The sequence below is a fragment of the Pangasianodon hypophthalmus genome, chromosome 10 (assembly GCF_027358585.1).
Source record: "Pangasianodon hypophthalmus isolate fPanHyp1 chromosome 10, fPanHyp1.pri, whole genome shotgun sequence".
Classification (NCBI taxonomy): domain Eukaryota; kingdom Metazoa; phylum Chordata; class Actinopteri; order Siluriformes; family Pangasiidae; genus Pangasianodon; species Pangasianodon hypophthalmus.
Genome location: NC_069719.1, coordinates 11,993,947 through 12,016,305, shown reverse-complemented (window position 1 = coordinate 12,016,305; position 22,359 = coordinate 11,993,947). Strand labels below are relative to the sequence as shown.

The following is a 22,359-nucleotide window of genomic DNA, read 5'->3' as shown; positions in this document are numbered from 1 at the left end:
CTGCACTACATAATGGCTTGAAACTTTGATTTTAACCTTCAACACTAGGGTTAAATTCAACTAGACCTGGAGCTATGACTTAAAATAAGCATTTGGAGTTGGTGAGGAAACTAATCTGGTGTTAATTCATTACTTCTAACATCTCTGAAAGAGTTTCCCCAGAGGGACAAACGAACACACACACATATATATACACAGACATTAAAAATATCTAACAGTTCCAGAGTCCCCAACCCCGAGTCTGAGCTCAGGTTCCTGTCAGTGTGGAGATTTAGATGTTCTCTCTGTGTTTGTTTCCAAAAACATCCTAGTAGGTGGATTGGCTATGCTAAATTGCCCCAGGTGCAAATGTGTGTATGGTCTGGCATCCCATCTGAGTTATATTCCTACCTCATGCCCAGTGTTCCTGCATCTATTTGGCTCTTCAAAACCTTGTACCCTGAACATGATAAAGTGTTTAATAAAGATGAGTGACTGAATGACTGAATGACTGAATGAATGAATGAATGAATGAATGAGTGTGGCTACAAGTTTTTTTGCCATTCTATATTGATGTTATTCACCCTTAAAGTGCAGATGTACAGTTTATCACATATCCTAAAGATCACAAAGCAACATTTTCACAATCAATATCTCTTTCAGCTCAAAAAGCTTTTTCTTCTTAAGAAGCTAATATCAGTCGAGGCATCTATGCATCACAGGATTTGAAAAGGCTCTCTGTGTCTGCGCACACTGGGTTATGGGCTTGCTTTATTCTGTCTGCCTGGTGCTGTTGTGGGACTTGTGAAAACATTCTGTGAAGTCACATAATCTACTTTTTTGAAAGGTTCATGAACAAAAGGAATAAAATATCTCAGTACATCATGTTACTGTTAGCATGCATCATCAAACGTGCACTTTTCAGAAAACTAACAGCCAGTTTTACTCAGCTGAACATGCCAAAATGTGTAAGGTCAAAAGCAACACAGTTTTCCTAAACTTCTCCTAAAAACTTCTAAAATTCAAAACAAACGTGTTTCCATTTAATTGTTAAGTGGATTTATGAATGAGTTGTGTGTAAATTTGCATAGAGATAGGCATTTATGCACAGTAGATAACTGATAAATTTAGGACAGCTAGGACTACAACTCCAAGCACTTGAAGGGAAGAGGCAGAGTGAAGTGCTAATCTAATATGTCAGATAAAGTTTGACATTTACAATACATTTAAAAAAGAAAATCCCCAGTCATGGAACTTTTTTCTGCCCATTAAAATGTAAATTTGCTCATTCAGTGCATGGAGATGAAAGGGCAGGATAAGTGCTGACCTTTTGCAACAATTATACACATTCATTTATTTGACAGAAGGAATGGCTACTGGCCCTGTGATAGGAACCGAAGTCTTCACACCTGCAAGAGAATGGGAGGGTAAAGGAAGCCACACAAATGTGCCCTATAAAAAGAACAGAGTGGATCAACAACAGGAGAGAGGCAAACCTTTTAACCATGTCCTTGAAATACAAGCTGCAGGAAGCTAGAACATTTTGATGGACTTCAAACTCTTTGCCTTGAACAATTATTTTCAGGTCTGTAAATTCTTTCACTCGCCGCTGCTGGTTCAATTCTTTCAACATTTCTGTAGAACAAGAGAAAGAACACAAATAGCAATTTAAATTGAGTGTGTCAAAAGCACATGATTAAAAAGAGAATAATTTGTTTGTGTATCAAAAGAGCTGAAAAAGATGAAGAAAATGGGGAATAAAAACTGTCAAATATACAGGGAGAGATCTGTGCACCAGAAAGAGCAGAAGGTCAACAGTCTCATTAGAAAGAACATTTGGCTACACATCTACAAAAGAGACACATGGGACTGTTTAAGATGTTTAATCCCAAAGGAAAAAGCTGCGATTTAGCACGGATTCAAATATTCACTCATCTAAAATGCCTTCCACAGTAAACCTCTACACTCCCGATTGAAAAGTAAAGCAGAAAAACAGAAAAAGAAAGAAAGAAAAAAGAGGGGGAAAAAAAGAAAGAAAACGTAAGAAAAGAAAGAGTGCATGAAAGAAGGAAAGAAAGATCATCACAATGTATTATAGTAAACACCGCATTTTGATGATGTTTTTTATTTGGAGGTTTTTAATGACTTCACCGCATTGTTGGATTTTACCAGTTGACTAAAATAATCACTACAACATATATGCACAGCAACACATTTCTTGGTTTGGCATGGAATGTTCTGTTCTGCCAGGGTTAATTCAAGGATATTTTCAATTTGGATGGAGCACAGCTAGCCTCCTCATTTTAAGGCAAAATAATTATACAAATTAAATTACATCTCTAAATGTTCATGTTTAATACTTGGTTATAAATCCTTTGCAGTTAATGAAGTATGTGAGTGATAGACATCTTCCCTGATGGAGCTCTACCAGGCCTGTAATAACTTTTTGGCCTTCATCTCATCAGTCTGTAAGACTAGTCCCAGAACTCTGGATAGCATCTTGTGCTGAATCTCTCAGGTAATGACAGGGAATTCATATCTTGATGCGACTCTTTAATACGTCTATGCCCACATCCTACAGAGTGCTTGGGATCTGTGCAGTGTTTTTCTTCATGAACGTATACTTTGGTACCATTGTGGTATCTTGCACACAATATACACTCACCGTCCACTTAAATAGTAACATTTGTACACCTATGCAAGTGTCTAATCCGCCAATCTTGTGACAGCAGCACAATGCATAAAATCACGCAGATACAGGTCAAGAGCTCAGTTAATGTTCACATCAAACTTCAGAATGGGGAAAAACTATCATTTCAGTGACTTTAACCAGGGCATTGTTTCTGGAGCCAGACAGGCCGGTTTGTATATTTCAGAAACTGCTGATCTCCTGGGATTTTCACGCCCAACAGTCTCTAGAGTTTACACCGAATGGTGCATAAAACATAAAACATCCAGTGAGTGGCAGTTCTGCAAGCAGAAATGCCTTATTGATGAGGAAGGCCAGGAGGAGAATGGCCAGACTGGTTTGAGATGACAGGAAGGCTACGGTAACTCAAATAACCACTCTTTATTGTTCTAACAGTTCTGAGATGCTTTTTGTCTTTACCGTAGTCTTCCTGTCAGATTGAACCAGTCTAGCCATTCTGCTCTGACCTCTTTCACCAGAAGTGCCGCTTACTAAATGTTGTTTTTTTTTGTTTTGCTTTTTGCACCAATCTGCGCAAACTCTAAAGACTGTTACGTGTGAAAATCCCAGGTGATCAGCAGTTTCTGAAATACTCATACCAGCCCATCTGGCCCCTACAACCATGCCACGGTCAAAGTGTTTGTTGTGAATATTAACTGAAGCTCTTGACCTGCATCTGCTAATTTTATGCACTGTGCTACAGCAACATGATTGGCTGATTGGATAATTGCATGAATGAGCAGGGGTACAGGTGTTTCTAAAGTGGATGTTGAGTGTATATACTGCTGTTTCATTTCAAATGCAGGTTACTGGAGTACAAATAAAAAAAAAAAAAAAGTTCTTTCTTATTACTTATAAACCTCATCTCACTCTTTCTTTCTAAACAATTATCTTAACCATATGGAAAACCCTGACATCTCGTTTCATCTCTACATCAGCACCATATATTACAAAGATGATTCACAGTGCACAGCTAATAGGGTTTAAGAATTTAAAATTCCCTTAACTCAAAAAAACTCTCAGCGAAATGACTACATATTAATGGCCTGACAAAAACGGTAGGGACACATGTGATCATCTGTGTAAAATGTTCCTTGTTAATTTGACTGGGGTGTGTGAATAGCATGGCAGCTAATTATTTTCTATTTAAGTGGGTCAGTGTTCTCTGGAGGTGGACCAACCATTAACCAGCTCAAGCTATTCTTTCTATAGAAAGAACATTGATTTTGTCTAAAATGAAATCCTGGAAAAAACAAAACACTGGTATGAATATAATATACCATGGCCTTTAAAAAGATGACAATATATTTCACATGACTCCTAATAAAAACACATTTTTGTTGATTTTTTTATACCTAGCAGTGTAACAATGGGTGCACGCAGATACAGTACAGTCTACAGGGAGCACGCTTTGCTCTTGGTTTAACTAGAAAGAATGCTGAAGTTGTGAAATGTGCCCTTCCAGCACAAAGGCGTGCACAACTGAGAACAATAGAAGCACAGATATGGGGATGAAACACTCAAAAGCACCCTCACTAGTAGGACACATGTGAGGATAAAGTCAGAATAAATGAATGCAAACTCTGTTTACAAAGAGCCTCAGAGCTCACTGAATGAGACCATTCTTTTTCTCTCCTCTCTTCCAATTAACCACAAAGCCGTGTCTCCAGATATGAAGGGCAATGCCTGAGGCCAGTACAAGATTGAATTGATGCCTCTTACTATGTTTTGTGTAACAATTGTCTTAAATTATATAAAAAGTCTACACACCCCTGTTACAATTGCAGGGATTTTGTGAAGTAAAATAAATGAAACCAAGATAAATAACATCAGATCTTTTTCCACCTTTAACTATAGCAACCAACAAAATGCAAGTAAGAAAACAAATAGAAACATTTTAGGGGGGAAAAAAGAAAAAGCAAAAACTTAAAATAATTATACAATAATACTATAACCAATCACATTGAAAGTCACGTTCAAAAGTAATAATCATACACCTGTCATCACTGACGTGATTCTGATTAACCCCAAATAAAGATCAGCGTTTCTGTAGGAGTTTCTTGACATCTTCCTGGTTTCATCCTGCTGCCTAAGTCAGTTACAAACCATGTACAGGACTTCACTGTTGAAAGGTATCAATCAGAAGAGGGGCATAAAACAATTTCCAAAACATTAGATGTACCAGGGAACACCATGAAGGCCATCATCAATAAGTGGAGAAAATGGGGCACCACAGTGACATCACCAAGGACAGGACATCCCTCCAAAATTGACAAAAGGATAAGAAGAAATCTTATCGGGGGGCTGCTAAGATACCTACAGCAACATTAAAGGAGCTGCAGGAATATCTGGCAAGTACTGGTCACTCCCTGCATGTGACAATCTCTCAACAATCTCTCGTATTCTTCAAATGTCTGGGCTAGACAGGGGCCCATTTTCACAAAAACAAAAATTATCCAAGCCTACCTAAAATCACCCCAAACCATGTGGCAAAATAAGTTATGGGCTGATGAGACCAAGACAGAAATTTTTGGGCAGAATTTAAAAGATATGTTTGTCACAAAACAAGTCAGCTTATCACTCAAAGAACACCATACCCACGGTGAAGCATGGTGATGGTGGCATCATGCTATGGGGCTGCTTCTCTTTAGCTGGGGTAGGAATCTAGTCAAGATAGAGGGAATCATTAATAGCTCCAAATGCCAATCTATTTTGGCACAAAATCTGCAGGCCTCTGTTAGATAGCTAAAGATAAAGAAAACTTTTACTATCCAGCAAAATAACGACCCAAAGCACAAATCCAAGTCAAAAAAGGAATGCCTCAGAAGAAGACGATCAAAGTTTTGTAATGGAGTGAGAGTCCAGCTCTATAGCCTTTCGAGAAACCTGTGGAATGACTTGAAGAGGACTGTACACAGGAGATCCCCTTGCAATCTGATAGATTTGGAGAATTTTTGCAAGGAAGAGTGGAATAAAATTGCCAAATCAAGACGTGCTACGTTGGTCGACTCTTTCCCAAAAAAGACTTAGTGCTGTATTACAAGCATTTTTGGGAGAAAAAACTTCCAATAACCTGGTTGCATAAGTATACCTCTTAAGCAACCAGGTTATTGTAAGTTTTTTTCTCCCAAAATTTCAGCTAGGGTGATTATTCAAACACTGCCTTATTATACATCATTAAAGGTTTAAAAACTTGTCCATAGTGCAGGCACTTGACCTGTACTTTAATTTGACCTGCACCTCGAGGTTAATTCAACGTCAAATCACGGACATTCTTGCAACACTCCTTAAAAAACTAATGAGTTAGAGAAGAGATAATTTCTACTCTTTCCACTGTTCAAACCTCTCTGTTAAACCAGCCTACCATGTCTCAGACTGTTTCAACACATTTTTATCTACTGAATGTTTCACCTCAAATAAAAGGATTGCATCATTTGAAGTGAAGCCAAATACTAATCTTATTACAAATTGCATATGTAACAGGATTAATACATTTTTTTGTTTTATATATGGATATAAAAAGTATACACATCCCTGTTAAAATGGCAGATTTTTTTTGTGATGACAAAATGAAACCAAGATAAATCATGTCACAACATTTTTTACCCTCAACGTGAAATTAAAAAAATTAAGTGAAAAACATTTAGAAACATTTTAGAGAAAAATAGGAAACATTAAAAGTTACAATAACCTTGTTACATAAGTGTGCACACCCTTTTATAATTGAGGATGTGGCTTTGTTCAGAATGAACCAATCACATTCAATCTCATGTTTAAAAGTAATTATCATACAGGTGTCGTCAATAAAATTATTCTGATTAATCCCAAAAGACAATCTGTTTCTGTAGGATTTTCTTCACATCTTCTTGGTTTCATCTGACTGCTGAAGCCGTGGACTGCAAAGAGCTTACAAATCATGTAAAGTATCTCACTTGTTGAAAGATATCAATCAGGAGAGGGGTACAAAAAATTTCCAAAACATTAGACGTACCATGGAACCCTGTGAAGGCCTTCATCCGTAAGTAGAGAAATTGGGGCACCACAGTGACATTACCATGAACAGGAGATCCCTACAAAATTGACAAAAGGACAAGACAAATACTTACCAGGGAGGCTGCCAAGAGACCTACAGCAACATTAAAGAAGCTGCAGGAATATCTGACAAGTACTGATTACTCTCGGCATGTAACAACAATCTCTCGTATTCTTCACATCTGGGTTATGGGGTAGCGTGGCTAGACGTTTTCTCACAAAAACATCCAACTAAATCACACCAAACCATGTGGCAAATGTGTTATGGTCAGATAAGACCAATTCCAAAAAGTATATTAATTCCATAATTCCAAAAGGTATGTTTGGAGCAAAAAAAAGCAATCACCAAAAGAACACCATACCAAAAGAAGATCAATGTTTTTGAATGGCCTAGCCGGAGCCCAGACCTGAATCCAACTAAAATACTGTGGGGTGACCTGAAGCAGGCTGTGCACAGGAGATGCCCTCACAATGTGACAGATCTAGAAGGTTTTTGAAAGAAAGAGTGGGAAAATATTTCCAAGCCAAGATTGAAAAGACTGAGTGGTGTAATAAAGACCCAAAAAGACTGAGTGGTGTAATAAAATCAAAAGGTGCTTCAACAAAATATTAGTTTAGGGGTGTGCACACTTATACAACTAGGTTATTGTGAGTTTTTTATTTTTCTTTTTTCCCTATAAAAGTTTCTGATTGTTTTTTGCACTTTATTTATACACTTTGCAATTTCACATTAAAGGTGGGAAAAGATCTGACATGATTTATTTTGGTTTCATTTTTTTTAACTTCACCAAAACCTGGCATGTTAGCAGGGGTGTGTAGACTTTTTATATCCACTGTAAATTTGTCACACTTAACTTGTCAATATCAATAAGCCACAATGAACATTTACAATAAAAGTGTGGGTTAGTTGTCCATGGTGCTTGAGTATTTAGGAGTTTAAATAGATGCTGCTGCACCTGATACCCTTGTACCAGCACCACACACACTACCATGTTCTAAAATAATATCTGGTCAGTGAAAGTGAAAAGTGAGAAAATTGCATTTAAAGATTTCATTCTGACTCTGGCACAGGAGCATCGTGGACATTTTGACAGCCAGCCGGTGTCTGATTACAATCCGAATTGATTAGGCTTTTGTCTGTTTCGCTACCTCACTTAGCTATCCAGCAACTGACATTCACTGTGTGATGAAATCACACTTAGCTAGCGAGGTATTAGACATCTTTATTCAGACTGACTGTTTTTACCACTGCATTTGTTAAACTGGCTCCTTACATAATATGATCTTTACAGGACAGACCAAGGCAAGGTTAAAAAGTAGCCTAAATAAAAACATTTGCACATCCTTTTGATGAAGTATATTTATAATTACTTAAAGTTGAGGTGCCAATTCTGATTAATATTTAGTTAAATTGTGGCACGGCGACAGCCAACGGATTTTCCCAGGCTATACATATATCATAGGTCCGCCTAATAATATATTTGGATTAAACCTGACTATACACTGCATTCCTGTGCCTGCGTCGTTTAGTTTTTTTAAAAACTTATTTTATATTCTCTATGTCCATACACATGGTGTACTATAAATTGAACCTACAGAATTGAATGAATATTTCACTTTACATTTAATATTCAAATATTTTATTCGACAGGTAGATCTGATTATCAGTCTGATTATATTCTGTCCAGATGCAGATCCATTAACTCAGACTTGACCTATGAGTAAAAAATTTTGAGAATACATAACAAGGACATTTATTGCTTTTTTCCCCCACATAGAAAGAGCCCTTTATTAAAAATACTATAAAAAACAATGTTGATGAATGCATTTTCTAAGCTGCTAATCTCCTGAAATCTCTGAGCTCTCTGACTGGCAGGGGTTTTAATCAGTGCTCCAGCAGTGGAGAGCAGGTCAGCGGCTGACTGATGTGTCTTGTTCTTTGAGGCGAGAGGAATAGAGAGCTGAATCCTCATGGCTGGGGCATGTTTGGAGTGAGCTGCTGCTTTGGATACTATAATATGCCTTTGATATTTCATTTCACACTGAAAGTGTAAGAGGTACGACTCACTCCCACTAACACACATTATTATGAACAAGGGATTGCATGTCATTAATGAGAGCTGCAATTAATTTGTCCAATCGTCCAAATTAATGAGCTATCCACTCGCTTTGCTTTAATCACCGAGAGCAGAATTGAGTATGTCAAAAAGGGCAAATTGGTTTTCCATTTTGTGTTTCCTCTCGTGAGGTTAGCATTTGAATTGTATCACTGTTAATGCTGAAGACAGTTCTGTAATTTAAATTTTTTTGTGCATTTACGGTTCTATGGGCCTGCACTATATAAAGTGCTTTTTTGTTTTTATTTTAATATATTTTCCTTTACTCTGACACAGGAACCTTGGGGAGCTCATGAATGAACTTTAGGGATCTTAAAGACAGCGATGATGATCTATTGAACGGACCTTCTATTCGCAGTGACAAGCTGATAAGTAGAGAGCAAAGCTGTTCCCTGTCTTCACATCGCTCCCTCTATAGAAGATTAATATTACTAGTGATGCAACATGACATGCAATTTAAAAGAGAGGCAGTGGAACAGATTTTTTGCCTTTAGCTCAGCAGAGTATCTAGATTCCACCATCGGCCAAATGCGCATAGTGCCGCCACACAATTTCCCATACTGATTACATGACCAACTGCTTTCCATTTGTTTAATGTAAGCTAGGTGGGAAATGTATTATTTAATGCCCCTAAGATGAAAACAGAAAGATAAATCAAGCTCTCCAGTTTATGCAACATCACAGACTGCTGCACAAACAGTATATACCAATCATTATGGTATAAGCTGGATTATGTCTATGAACATATATTCATTGTTGATTGTTATAATTCGAGGTTTTTATGGTGAATATACAGCTCCATGAAGAAGCAACCAAAGGTTAAAAGAAATATATCACTCACCAGCCTCCACCTTTAATACTATGTCACTCACATTAATCATCAAGGCACTTGTTTGCTGAGTATACTGCAGAATATTGCAGAAGCTAACCCTAAGACTTCATAAAGTTATCATAATAGCATTTGCAGGATGAAAAAAAGGAAAAGGACCGGAAAAGGAAAACAAAGCAGAGTGCATTTATCCGCTTGGAGAAAGAGATGAATGAGATCATTTATTGAGGGCGATAGTCAAGAAAGTAATAAATGTGTGCAAGATCATCAGCTGTTTGGACTGAGAAAGCACGTTTTCCCAGGGTTATCGGTTCACCAATATCTACCCACACACTCAAAAAACCCCACAATAGCTTAAATTTCAATTTAGAATTTGAAGTCGAGGACAATTTTACCTTTGGGATGCCAAGGGTCTGTGAACTCATACTTCCCCATGCCGACCGTGCGGAGCATCTGCAGGCCGTTGGCAGTCTCTTGAGCGGTGCAGCCATTGGTAGGAGGAGGATGCACAGAAGCTTGTCCATTTATCATCGGGACACTGCTGGTTAACGTGGTAGACGGCTGCACCATGGGGTGGGTGAGATGGCCATTGCCCAGCACTGTTTGGGCGGTCTGAGTGACCTGGCATACTCCAGGCATAGGGGACATGGCGATAGGGGGCAGGCCAGTGAGCCCCAGGGTCTGGCTGTGCACATTGAGCACCATGCTGGCCAGTGGCTGTGAGGGCGGTTGGGTCAGCTGATAGTGTGAGGGCAGAAGCTGGTGAGGCGGGGGTACAGCAGTTTGAAGGGGAGGAGTGGCACCTATGATGGGTGCCTGGACAGTCACTCCCTGGCTGTAAGCCGGTGGTTGGGGAACGCCGTAGGTGTGGGAAAGAAGACTCGCCTGACTCACTGTGGGCACCGCTGGGGGCCATAGCTGACCTGAAGAGAGGAAGTTAATATGTGACTCATATGCTCTGTTTGGATAAAAATTATCCATTCAAAAATGTAACTAAAGACCAAAATAACAAAGGTAACATTGTTGAAATTATTTTCAGATCATTTTGACGTCAGAGAAACAAAGATCCAAAGATCCACTGCCATTCTTTACCTGTATTATCTTTCTCCCTCAGTTGTTTGCTAGGGGGTTCGTCTGTGTCCCAGGGAGTGGATTGGTTAATGGGCGTCTGTCCCCATCTGACACTGGGAGCCAGGACAGGTCCTGCAGTTTGGTTTTCTACTACTGCATGTGCTGAGACCTGCTTCAAATAAGAAAAGTAAACCTGCTAAACAGAACACCCCGAGCTTTAATTATCATCTACAATCCCCAATTACACACAGGGTGTCAGACACTGGTAGATCATTGTGCTTTCTTAATATTCCATTCTCCTCCGCTCGTTTAATTATGCTGCTGTTCTAGTTTAGTGCCATCAATAATGTAGGAAAACCCAAGGTCGGCTGCCAGCAATTTGACTTGGCAAAAGGAAGGGAGATCTATATAGAAAACATTTTACTAATTATCTCCACCTCACACTGCCTCTAAATCAAAGTGGAGACCCAATATGAGAAAAGCTATTTCACAGTTATTTAGAGGAATTGTCTCATTTCACTGCCAATGAAAAATAGCACAAATGACTTCATGAGACTTGATAGTTGAATATTACCTGCAGAGGGACTAAATTTATATTCCACTATACCTGACAGAACTGACAGAACATATTTCTTTGGTGATGCAGAGCAATTAACTGTCTGCACAAAAGTCAGCACAAACAGATTTATTAAAACTGTTCCTCTTTAGTTTTGAATATGTCTTCTGGATTATTAATATGACAGGCTTGTAAAGAGAAGCAATGCAATCACTGAAATCTTCACATCATAAGCACGACTATATTCAATAAGTAGGCTGTATAGTTTAATTACCTTAAATGTCTATTAAAATACTTTACTGTGTCACAAATGACTATTTCAATAAAGACAATTCATGATCTGTTATTGTACCATTATGGAAAGCGTTCCCTTTCATCATTCATCATTCAGGCTGAATATGAAAAGATCTACAAGTGAAGTAGTAGAAAGTGCAAACAGTAATCAGTGAGATCAAACCAATTCATATAAATACCTATTTTCTTCAAATGTCAAAACTGCTAGTAATTGGATTACTACCAAATCACAGCTTTGGTGCTAAACCAATTAATTTAGGGAATATTATTCAAAACAACAGGCAAGAGAGTTTCATTTGCACTAAGTCTGTTTATCACTTTGTAAAATGATCTTACAGTAAATCACGTCCTGTATGTTACATATTTCTTGTGTAAGGAACTAAAAGTATTTCACTAGCATTATCAGCACACTGCTATATCCATCAGTTTGTGAAAAGCAGCAGTGTTTATCTCAATCTCTAATAATGCACTGCTTCAAATTTAAAACAGCAAAGTCCACGCCACTGTCATTGTCATTCATCAGGAATGTTTTACAAAGCAGAGACAGGGGCCAAAAGCTAAAGATCAGTTTAGTTAACAAAGCAGCTAGTGGCTGTAATGAGCCACTGAATATTCATTACACATTGCATGGTGTGAACTCCAGCAGCAACACTGTGATACTGTGATAAAGAAAAATAAACTAATAAAATAGCACAACTACAAATTTTGTGTATTACATTCAAAAATATTGTCAAATCCCAAACAATGTAGTAAATGTGTAAGGAAATTTAATATAATGATACAAAATGCTATGTATTTTCTGATTAACTTTCATTTTCTCAGGTGCAATAATTACTTCCATGATATCCACAATCCACCATTTTTATTTTTATTTCTTTTATAGATGAATACATGCACTTGTACAGTTATACAAGATTCAGTAAAAAGGACAACTTCATACTGAACTGTACAAGTATATGTATTCATCTATAAATGAAATAAAAATAAAATGAAAATTAAAAAAAGACTGAAGCACAGGTGGCTAAGCACAATTCAAAGCCTGAACAAATCTTAAAGCACAACAAACGGTTTGATTAAAAATGGTAGAAATGATTAATTTTTCATGGTCAATCAATCAAGGTTTTGTGTCCAGATTCTTTCATATGATGTATGAGGTTAACACGGTTAATGAAATATACTGCTATTTCAAAAACTAAAGAAAATATAAATGGAAATCAGAAGTGAACTCCCATGTTTGGACATTTCATGCTTAGTTAAAAAAAAATAAATAAAAAAAATTAAATTAAATTAAAAAAAAGGCTCCTCAAATGTTCTTTGGCCAGTTGGGAATTTCTATATGCTTTCTAATGTTATTGTTTTTTATTTAGAACTTTCTCTGAATTGGAAATTCCTTATAGTAGGGTTCTACACAGAAGCATTCCCTCAGATGGACAACCTGAAGAACCTTTAAGAGTGCAGCTCCTTCTGAACTGATAACATAACATAACATAACATAACATAACACTACACTACACTACACTACACTACACTACACTATATTATATTATATTATATTATATTATTCCTGCAGATAAACTGCCACAGTTTTAAAGATCCATGTTGCATGTCCAAAAACACATCTTGATGAACTGTCTCAACATAATTAAATGTTCTTTACTCTTGGACATTTTTCCATTGCAATTAAAATGTGCAATTAAAGTGTGTACATTATTCTGATAATCTACTGCACATAAACCTGAAACATTTTACAATTATGAGCCAAGTACAGTTAATTAGGAAAATGCCTAAAGCATCTGATAACAGGGAAATTGCCAGAGGAGTTTTTTCTTTTTCTTTTTAAATCTTACAACATTTAACCTATAATATATAATAATTTTACATTATTCAGGGCATGGAATTAAAGGATTCAATAATTATACTTTTCTATATAACAGATTAGAAAATTATTTTTACTCTTCTTCTAAAAATTCCTGTTACATTTTGTTCATTTATGAGCCTAATATATCTTTTGTCAAACATTGATGATCTTCAATATATCTCCTAACATTAGTAAAGGTTCTAATGTGTGTCTATAACACGAAAAAGGGCTTTGTTCTCTTCCTCCAGTTAACATAGCCACCTTTTGGTATAATCACAGATAAACAAAACCTTTCCTGCTCAAGTTGTTCAGTCTATTTCCAAAAGGACATTTTTGAATAAGAGTTGTCTTGAACCACCTATTCCACACGTTCACTTATATTAGCCACATTTTTATTACACTATACAGCCATAACTTTGTGGACACCTAAGTATCACACCCATATGTGGTTCTTCACCAAACTGTTGCCACAAAGTTGGAAGCACACAATTGTACCGAATGTCTTTGTGTGCTGTAGCTTTACAATTTCTCTTCACTGGAACTAAGGGGCCCAATCCTTTTCCATCATTACAACGCCCATGTGCACAAAGTCAGCTCAATGAAGCCATGGTTTGCGAAGTTTGGAGTGGAAGAACTCAAGTGGCCTGCAAGAACTTCACCCCCACTGAACATCGTCGGGATGAATTGGAAAACAAACTGCGTGCCTCACTAATTCTCTTGTGATTGAATGTGAGAATCCCCACAGCCACGTTCTAAAATCTAGTGTAAAGCCTTCCCAGAACAGTGGAGGTTATTATAACAGCAAAATCTGGAATGGGATGTTCAAAAAGCATATATGGGTGTGATGGTCAGGTTTTCTGGCCATATAGTGTAGTTGACCAGTAATTAAAAAAAAGCTCCTGATCTGACTCTAACCTAGCTGAGAGGGACTGAATAGTGCCACCTGCGACTTCAAAAGCGATAGGGGTGTAATGATACACTGCTGTCAGGATTCAATTCTATTCACAATACTGTCTTCACAATTCACGATTCATTTCAATTCTCAGAATATTTTGAACAAAATATGAATGAAGAAAACTTGTACTGAAATGACATTTATTTTTTGATTTATTGACTTATTTTTTAATCATAAACAATGCATAACAATGGGGCACAGCAACACAGGGTCACGGGGAGCTTGGAGCCTATCCCAGGAGACCCGGGGCACAAGGCAGGGAATACCCTGGACAGGGCACGACCCATTGCAGGGCACAATCACACACACACTCACACCCATTCACACACTACAGACAATTTGGAAATGCCAATCAGTCTACAACGCATGTCTGGGGGCAGGACTGGGGGAGGAAACTCATTCTTGGGCACTGTAGATCACAGCGGTGTGGGGCTGATGTTGTTTAAAAGCTAATGAAGAGCTCTTTTTAACTATAATAACATGGTTGTATAATCATATAACTTATAATGTGTGTCAGTTGCTGCGATCTGAAGCTATCGGGTTAAGGGTTGCACAGATTAGGTCCTGTGGTGTTCAAACAGTGCAACTGTATTAGATGCATAATTAATAGAATGCTGATTTCCATAATGTGAATCGCGCATTCCCACAATGCAGATCGTAAAATGTTTGCATCGTGATGTATCGTGTCACGGTGTATCATTACACCCCGAGTAAGTGCGTTTTCACACAGTGCAGTCACAGTGGAATTCACTGCCACAGTGTAAGTATCTTATTTAAATTTTACTTTAAAAGACAACAAAAATAACTGCAGGAGGAATTCCTTTGGTATCATGCACACCTCTTCACTTCGTGCAATGTGATAAAGTGTTAATGGTGCTTTAAAGCAAAAAAAAAAAAAAAAACTTTTGGCTTCATCTAGTCTGAAATATTTTTTAGACTACTAAAGTACATTAAGCCTGCTTTTTTCATTACCATATTTTTATATAAAATGGTTGATAGACAAACCTATGGAACAAACTGGTGTAATAAACAGAAGTATGATGTAAAGCAGTGGCTGGTCATAATGTTTGTGATAAATATAAAGCTTATTAAACTATACTAATACTAATGTATACTGGTCACTCCATGAATACTGCAGCCATTAAAATGTATATAAATCATAGGCAATAAAATTTAACACTGCAGTGAATACTGTTAAATATCATGATTAATGTAAGGTGTTACAGCTTAAGATATGAAAAGGTTATTTCTATGTCATCTTGTTCCTAACTACTGTAGAAACATAATGTCTTTCTAAATTCTCCCCATTAATTAATTGTGCTGGAAATTGTGACATTTCTTACCTTACCTAATAAAGTAAATATTTTTTGCTTTAATTCTTACCCTTTCCTGTAATAAAAGTCTTCCTATTTTTGTCAAGCACAATTTATGGTATTTAAAAAACAGAGGAAAATTACCAGAACTTACGATTACAGATAAAATCAACATTTTAAGGTTTGTAGTTTTATGATGTCTTGTTTTGGGTATGTTACGCTCAAAACAGCCGCAGCCTTATTCCCAAGCTTGAAATTTCCCACAGGACCCCACATTCAGGTATGATGTGTATCACCCAATAATACTAACGGATCTCCTACATTAATCATTCATCATGGCAGTTTTGACAATCTGTGATGTTCCTGTCCAGGTAAGTTACACACGTGACGTTTTGTGCAGGGTATAGTGAAGTCAGTCTATTAATATATACTGCAACAACATTATCATAAAAACTAAAATAACTGATATGGTCTTGCCTTAACTTCCTAGTGATGCACTCTCTACCCAAGAAAATCTCGACTTCAGTGTTCTGAATCCTTTTTGATTGGATCGAATATAGATTAAAGAGTTATCTTGACATATTCAAGTTGGTACAAATTCTTGATTGTTTTCAAACCTCTGTTAAATGTTATTCATTGACTTGTCAAATGTTTTCCTATTTTTTTAAATAATTTTTTTTATTGATACTTTTATTGTTAATTTCATTCATTTCATTGTTCGTGCAGTAACTGTGATGCCTTATAACTCATATTTGAGTGGAGATGGTATCTTTTGACCCATATGCCATTATGTCAGATGGTAATGTCAGCGTAAGGGTAGGAGTGTTCTTCCAAATTATTTTTTCTGGAATTTTACCCTCATGTCACAGTTGGCTGTAGTTTTCATGGAGTGACCCATACAACCATAATAGCACATGTGAATGTGGCAGGCAAAAGCGGAATTTAAAGGTTGGCTAGAGTCTTATAAAGGCTTTGCACCACAGCCAGTAGCTACAGTTGGCTATGTTTCAAAACTGGTCCTCAATAAAGCAATGACTACATCCCACATTAGTGCTGTCTAAATGTTATGGTTACAGTTCATCCGCTTTCGCATAAGCTGTGTATGTTTGCCATTTATTATTAAGGAGAAACAACACTGACATATTAATACTGCTGAAAAATTAATCTTGTGCTTGTTTCATAATAAAATCATTCCACGCACAATTACCCTACTATAAACACACTTCTATTTGCTATCTAAATGTGTATATACACACCCTCATGTAACATTTATGTAAGAATATGAGGTCGCTTTTCAAATCTGCCCTAGGTGTAACCAAATGAAAATGAAATGCACTAGTGGTTGGTTAGTGGCTGACTTGCTTGTTCTCAGTGCAGTCTGCTCGGAAAATCAAACAGTAAATATTTCATTTCAGGAGAGGGATCTTGCTGAATTCCACTGCTAGTCCTATATTTTGGTTTGGTTCCACCTGAATACTAAATGTGTGTGTGTGTGTGTGTGTGTGTGTGTGTGTGTGTGTGTGTGCATCTGTGTCAGGTGTCATTTGAGATCCCATTCCATACTTTGCCAATGCTTGACAAGAAACATTTTTAGGCTACACACAAGCATACACACACTGATGCAGAATGGTATTAAACCAATGTGGAATGGATTTGTATTTTTATGAATGGGTTTAGATTAGATTACAGTCAGTTAGCCATAATAAGGACTAAGTAAATCATAATAGACCATCCCACAGCATGTAATAGTTATCTCCAGAGGCAGAAAAATGATGCCCTTTATCAAAATGAGCAAAAATGCATAACACAAAGTATACAATAGACAACACACTGAACGAGTGATATTTAAGCTTCAACAGAAGGGAACACTATACTTGTTTTAACACTGCATTTATTTAAACATCGATGTTTTAGATAGTGCAATTCTTTCCGTGAAACACTGGTTTCAAAATGATCACCCCCCCAAGTTAGTAATATGTGGTGAAGCCCCTCGGAAAGAATTATAGCACTGAGACTCTTCCTGTACTGACTAACAACATTGGAGACAATTACAGAGGGATGATAGACCACTTTTATATGCTAACCATTTCTAACTTCTTTATATTCTTAGGTTTATGCATGTTTTAAATTCAGCCCACAGGTTCTCAACAGGGTTAAAATCCACAGACGACCACTAAAAAAAAAAATTATTGAGCATGTGCTCCTGGCTTCCACTTCAGTGCTGAAATTTTCAATAATTATAGACTTTTGCAACCTTTTTCAAAAAGTTTTTTGTGCTATCACTGTTTGTGCTGAAAGTACTCCAGTTTTGCCTTATTTTTTAAATGTTTTCTTTTCCTTTATAATTTTAAATGCTCTTAAAAAAACATGATTTGGAACCTAATTTTTGTTACAGGAAAAGTAAGCAGTTTCTCCAGTTTTTATAACACAAGAAATATGGCATTCATGAAAATCCAGTTAGTTCAGGAAAAATGTTCATATCCAAAGAGAGCTCCTGTATTTGTGTCAGTTTACATATAAGGACACTCACTAATGTGAACCTCGACTGACAGGCTTCAAACCGTATAAGTGGTGAGAGTTACAGAAAATTTATATTCAAATTATGCTAAGTTTATACCATTTATTTATTTCAATGACACACACAAATTTAGTGAGAATTCTGCTTCTCTCAACCACTTCATATTAATGCAATCCAAAAGAAATCCATAAAGACACAGAAGACTAGCCATTCAATTCAAAAAACGTAATGGCATCCTATAAAATGTGGAAGAGTTCGCTGCTAGAGATATCACAGCCTCCAAAGGCTGTGCTGCACTACTGGAAGAATTAGCACTCTCGGCCCTTAGAGGCGCTCTTCCACTGTTCAGTCATTTTGTCGTTTTCAGATCCGAAAGCTTTGCCTTTTATGGAGTTTTGTGGGCATCACTACAAGCAAATCATCTGCCCCATGAGCACGCTTGGTAATTTACAGTTGATTGACATTTATCAACATATACACCAGAAGAAAATCAGCGTTACCGAAACTTATGTAAATCTGGGGGAAATTTTTAGTTGTTTGGCTTACAAAAGCACTTACTCAAAACTTTACCAAAAGGTTGATAAATGAGGCCCACTGTGTGTAATTTATGCACTGATCTTCTTGAACGGGTGCCAATAATTCTGGAGTTGACAGTAGCTAATCACAATTGTGCTTATCAACGTGTACCCACTGACAACGTATATCAAACTCCACATATACTTTCAGCATTATTTTTTTTTCATTACTGATTAATGATCCTGAACTCACTGAGACAATTCAGACAATTATTTATACCAGAACTGCAGGGGAAAAAATCCCACTTAAAGAGACAGATCTGGTTTTGTTTACCACTGTTTTGCACGCCACTTAAACATCTGTATCTTGGCGGTGTGGACACACTCATGAGATCGTTAGTTATCTTCTCCCCAGTATGCTGTGCTCATTATCGCTACACACTGCCATTTATTTCTCCGAATACATGCACTTCATTTAAATGTACTATGCTTTAGCCCTGTCAAAATGACAACATGGATATGACATGATTTCATCCATTTGCACAGTAAATGTGAACCATCACAGACTGCAGCTTGCAATTAAATCTCATCCCTACATGTGTGTGGAAGATCTCCTTCCTTTAGTCAAATAAGCCATCTCGATTCAAGATGGCAGTCTTCCATTCGTCTAATCTTCTCAACTCTGGCCAGGATCACCGTCTGCCACTGAGAAAGCCCCAATGCAGAGTACAAGCTGTCGTACTCTTATTTGCTATTCCTATCTTTGCTGTCAGCATTGAAGCCTCCTCTTTAGCCCTGCCACTGACAAATCGAGAGGGAACATTGATGCCTCTGTGTGAAGAGGTCTGTTACAAAGTGGGTTCTTTTCTTCGCTGAAGCTCTGTTGGCTACTGAAGGAAGAGCCTGGGAGAGCTGGATGAGCCCAGTCTCTGAGGGGAGCTATGGTTGCTTTGCTTCTTCCTGTTTGAGCATCGTCAGAATGTTCAGAATGTTCTCGAGGTTCAGAGGAATCGCTCTTGGCCCCTAGTTTCTCTATGCCCACTCCTAGCAGGGAGCACTGAGGGAGTAGCTTTGTTCTTAAATGGATTTCATGTTCACGCCGCATCAAATGTGTCAGTTTCTGTTTTTCTTAACACTAAGTGAACAGCTTTCCATCACTAAACTGACCTTGTGAGATCTACAGCTCTACATTTCACTTTCGACTGGCAGAGTGACAGGCAGGTTCTCAGTAGCTTACTTTCATTTTTAACTTTAATTTTAATCATGTGTAATCTAGTTGGGGGCAGCACGGTGGTGCAGTGGGGACCGTTGCTGGCTCAAAGCTCCAGTTTCAATCCTGAGCTTGATTTACTCTCTGTGTGGAGTTTCACATTTTCTCCTTCTGTCCAGGTTCTCTGGTAGGTGCTGGTAAGTGGACTTGCTACACTAAATTACCTCTAAGTAGGAATTTGTGTGTGTGTGTGTGTGTGTGTGTGTGTGTGTGCGTGTGTGTGGTGCCCTGCAATGGACTGGTGCCCCATCCAGGATGCATTCCTGCTTTACACCCAGCGTTCCCAGGACTCCAGATCCACAGCAACCCTGATCAGGATAAAGTGCTTACTGAAGATGAATGAAAGATAATCTTAGCGATTACTGAATGTTGAAATGTTGGATATTTTTGTTTATTACAGCACTGTCTATGAGCCAGTGTAATAAGGACTAGCAATTCGCAACATTTGCATGACATATTTGAACGATTTTCCCACAGTACCCCTCATTCTTCACATCTCTTCTTGTAGTAAATGATTTCCAAGTTCATGTGGCTCTGTGTTTTTGGCATACTCTGTTTTGCATAATGCCATTTTAACAAATCTAAATGGGGCCGAACTTTGCTGACAAAATGAAACATTTTGCAAAGCTGAGCAGCTGAAGGAGGGGAAAGAGGGCAGCCTGCAGATAGAGACTGAGGATACTTGATAAACCTTCAGGCATCTTGAGAGTGGTCCAAAAAAAGATAGTGATAATCATGGAAGAAAATCAAATGGGAGCTCTGTCTGAGTTTGTGTGTGTGTGTGTGTATTTGTGTGTGTGTGTGTGTGTGTGTGTGTGTGTGTGTGAGAGAGAGAGAGAGAGCGGGAGAGAGACCGAGACTATGCTAATACCCTCTCACACATACACTCTTGCAGTATCTATTTACTAAATCTGTTGTGAACGTGAATTGACTACAGACGCTGTCGAGTCGCCTTAGCAAGTGGCAAAGCTGAAAGAACCTGTGTCTAAGTAACACATTAACATGAAAGATAATGAAAGGAATGGAATGACCATTTATTTTGACTCAGATTAGGGTAACTAGCAGAGGTGGGTAGTAACATGCTACATTTAATCCGTTACATTTAATTAAGTAACTTTTGTAATAAATTGTACTTTAAGAGTCATTTTAAAAGAGGATAGTTTGTACTCACATTACATTTCTGAGGTCAAAATATTGCTCTGTTATAATTGTCTATTTTCCTCCCAATATATTTAAAAAAAAAGCAATTCAATGCACACTCTGTGCACTCTGTTCAAACACACCTATCAGAAGCATCTCACAAATCAAACACAGTCATATGCCTACTGTAAACTAATAGTACCATAGTCGTTAACTCAGGAGTAGTACCACTGATTTCACCTCATAGCAGGACAGCAGTGGCTCAAACGGTGGAAGGAGCGCACCCAGGACAATTATATAACGTGCTTTCCTCTCTGTTTCCAATTATATAATGTGCTTTCCTCTCTGTCAGCCTAAAAATGTGGACATTTCAGTAATCAAGAATTCAAGATCTCAAGAAATTGTTCATTTTTCTTTGTGTAGCTAACAGTGGCATGTAATGTGGCTAACTGGCAGGCAAAGAATATTACTCTTTAATGTTAAAACTGTTTTACTGTCTACTGTTTTAGCTATGATAAATTAGTGATGTTAATACAGAACAACGAGCACAAATTAATGTTATAATTTAGCGGTTTGTGATGTTCACCTGCTGAGCTAAGTTTGTTTGCTAATGTGTTCTACAGGTTTTTTTTTTTTTTTTTTGGAAATGCATCTCTGATTATTAAATGAGAACCAATGAAGTAACTCGCTTCTTGAGTGATTTTTTTACTAGATACTTTTTTTTACTTTTACTTTCAACTTCTTTTACTCCTACTTGAGTACTTATTATTTTAAAGTAACAATACTTTTACTTGCGTACAGTTTTTGGCTACTCTACCCACCTCTGGTAACTAGATATCTTAATGGGCACATTTACTTAACATGTTAATATATTAAAAAACAAAAAAAAAGCAACAGTTTTGGGCAAGTGGATAATAATGTATTACACTCATACAAGTCATAAACAGAGCTATGAGTAAGGCTCTGAAACTGAAACATTTTAATCTTAATCTTATAAGATTGCAATGCTAACAAAATAACAGCATCCCAACGCTGCAGGCATTTTAGAGCGGATTTCATCAAGTCTTCCTCAGAAAAGCATAATGCTTCACTCTTACATAATCAAATTACACAACTGCTTCTATCTGAAAACATTATTATGACTGAGCTTTAAGGTCATCTGTGGCTATGCAATGCAATTTTACCAACTGTGGGATAATTGAATAGCATCTCTGCAATTTGAG

At 37.4% G+C, this 22,359-nt stretch overlaps 1 protein-coding gene across 3 annotated transcripts in view; it reads right to left on the bottom strand.

Moving 5' to 3' along the window:
• LOC113539014 (kelch-like protein 29) overlaps positions 1-22,359 on the bottom strand; it is a 93,578-nt gene that overhangs the window by 45,179 nt on the left and 26,040 nt on the right. For 2 of the 3 annotated variants that reach the window (XM_026934543.3, XM_026934542.3), the window contains 3 exons: positions 10,739-10,889; positions 10,042-10,569; positions 1,476-1,614 (listed from right to left, as the gene is read on the bottom strand). In XM_026934543.3, coding sequence (XP_026790344.1) covers positions 1,476-1,614; positions 10,042-10,569; positions 10,739-10,889 — 818 coding nt within the window. The remainder of the gene's footprint in view (positions 1-1,475; positions 1,615-10,041; positions 10,570-10,738; positions 10,890-22,359) is intronic. The other variant, XM_026934544.3, reaches the window with a different exon arrangement.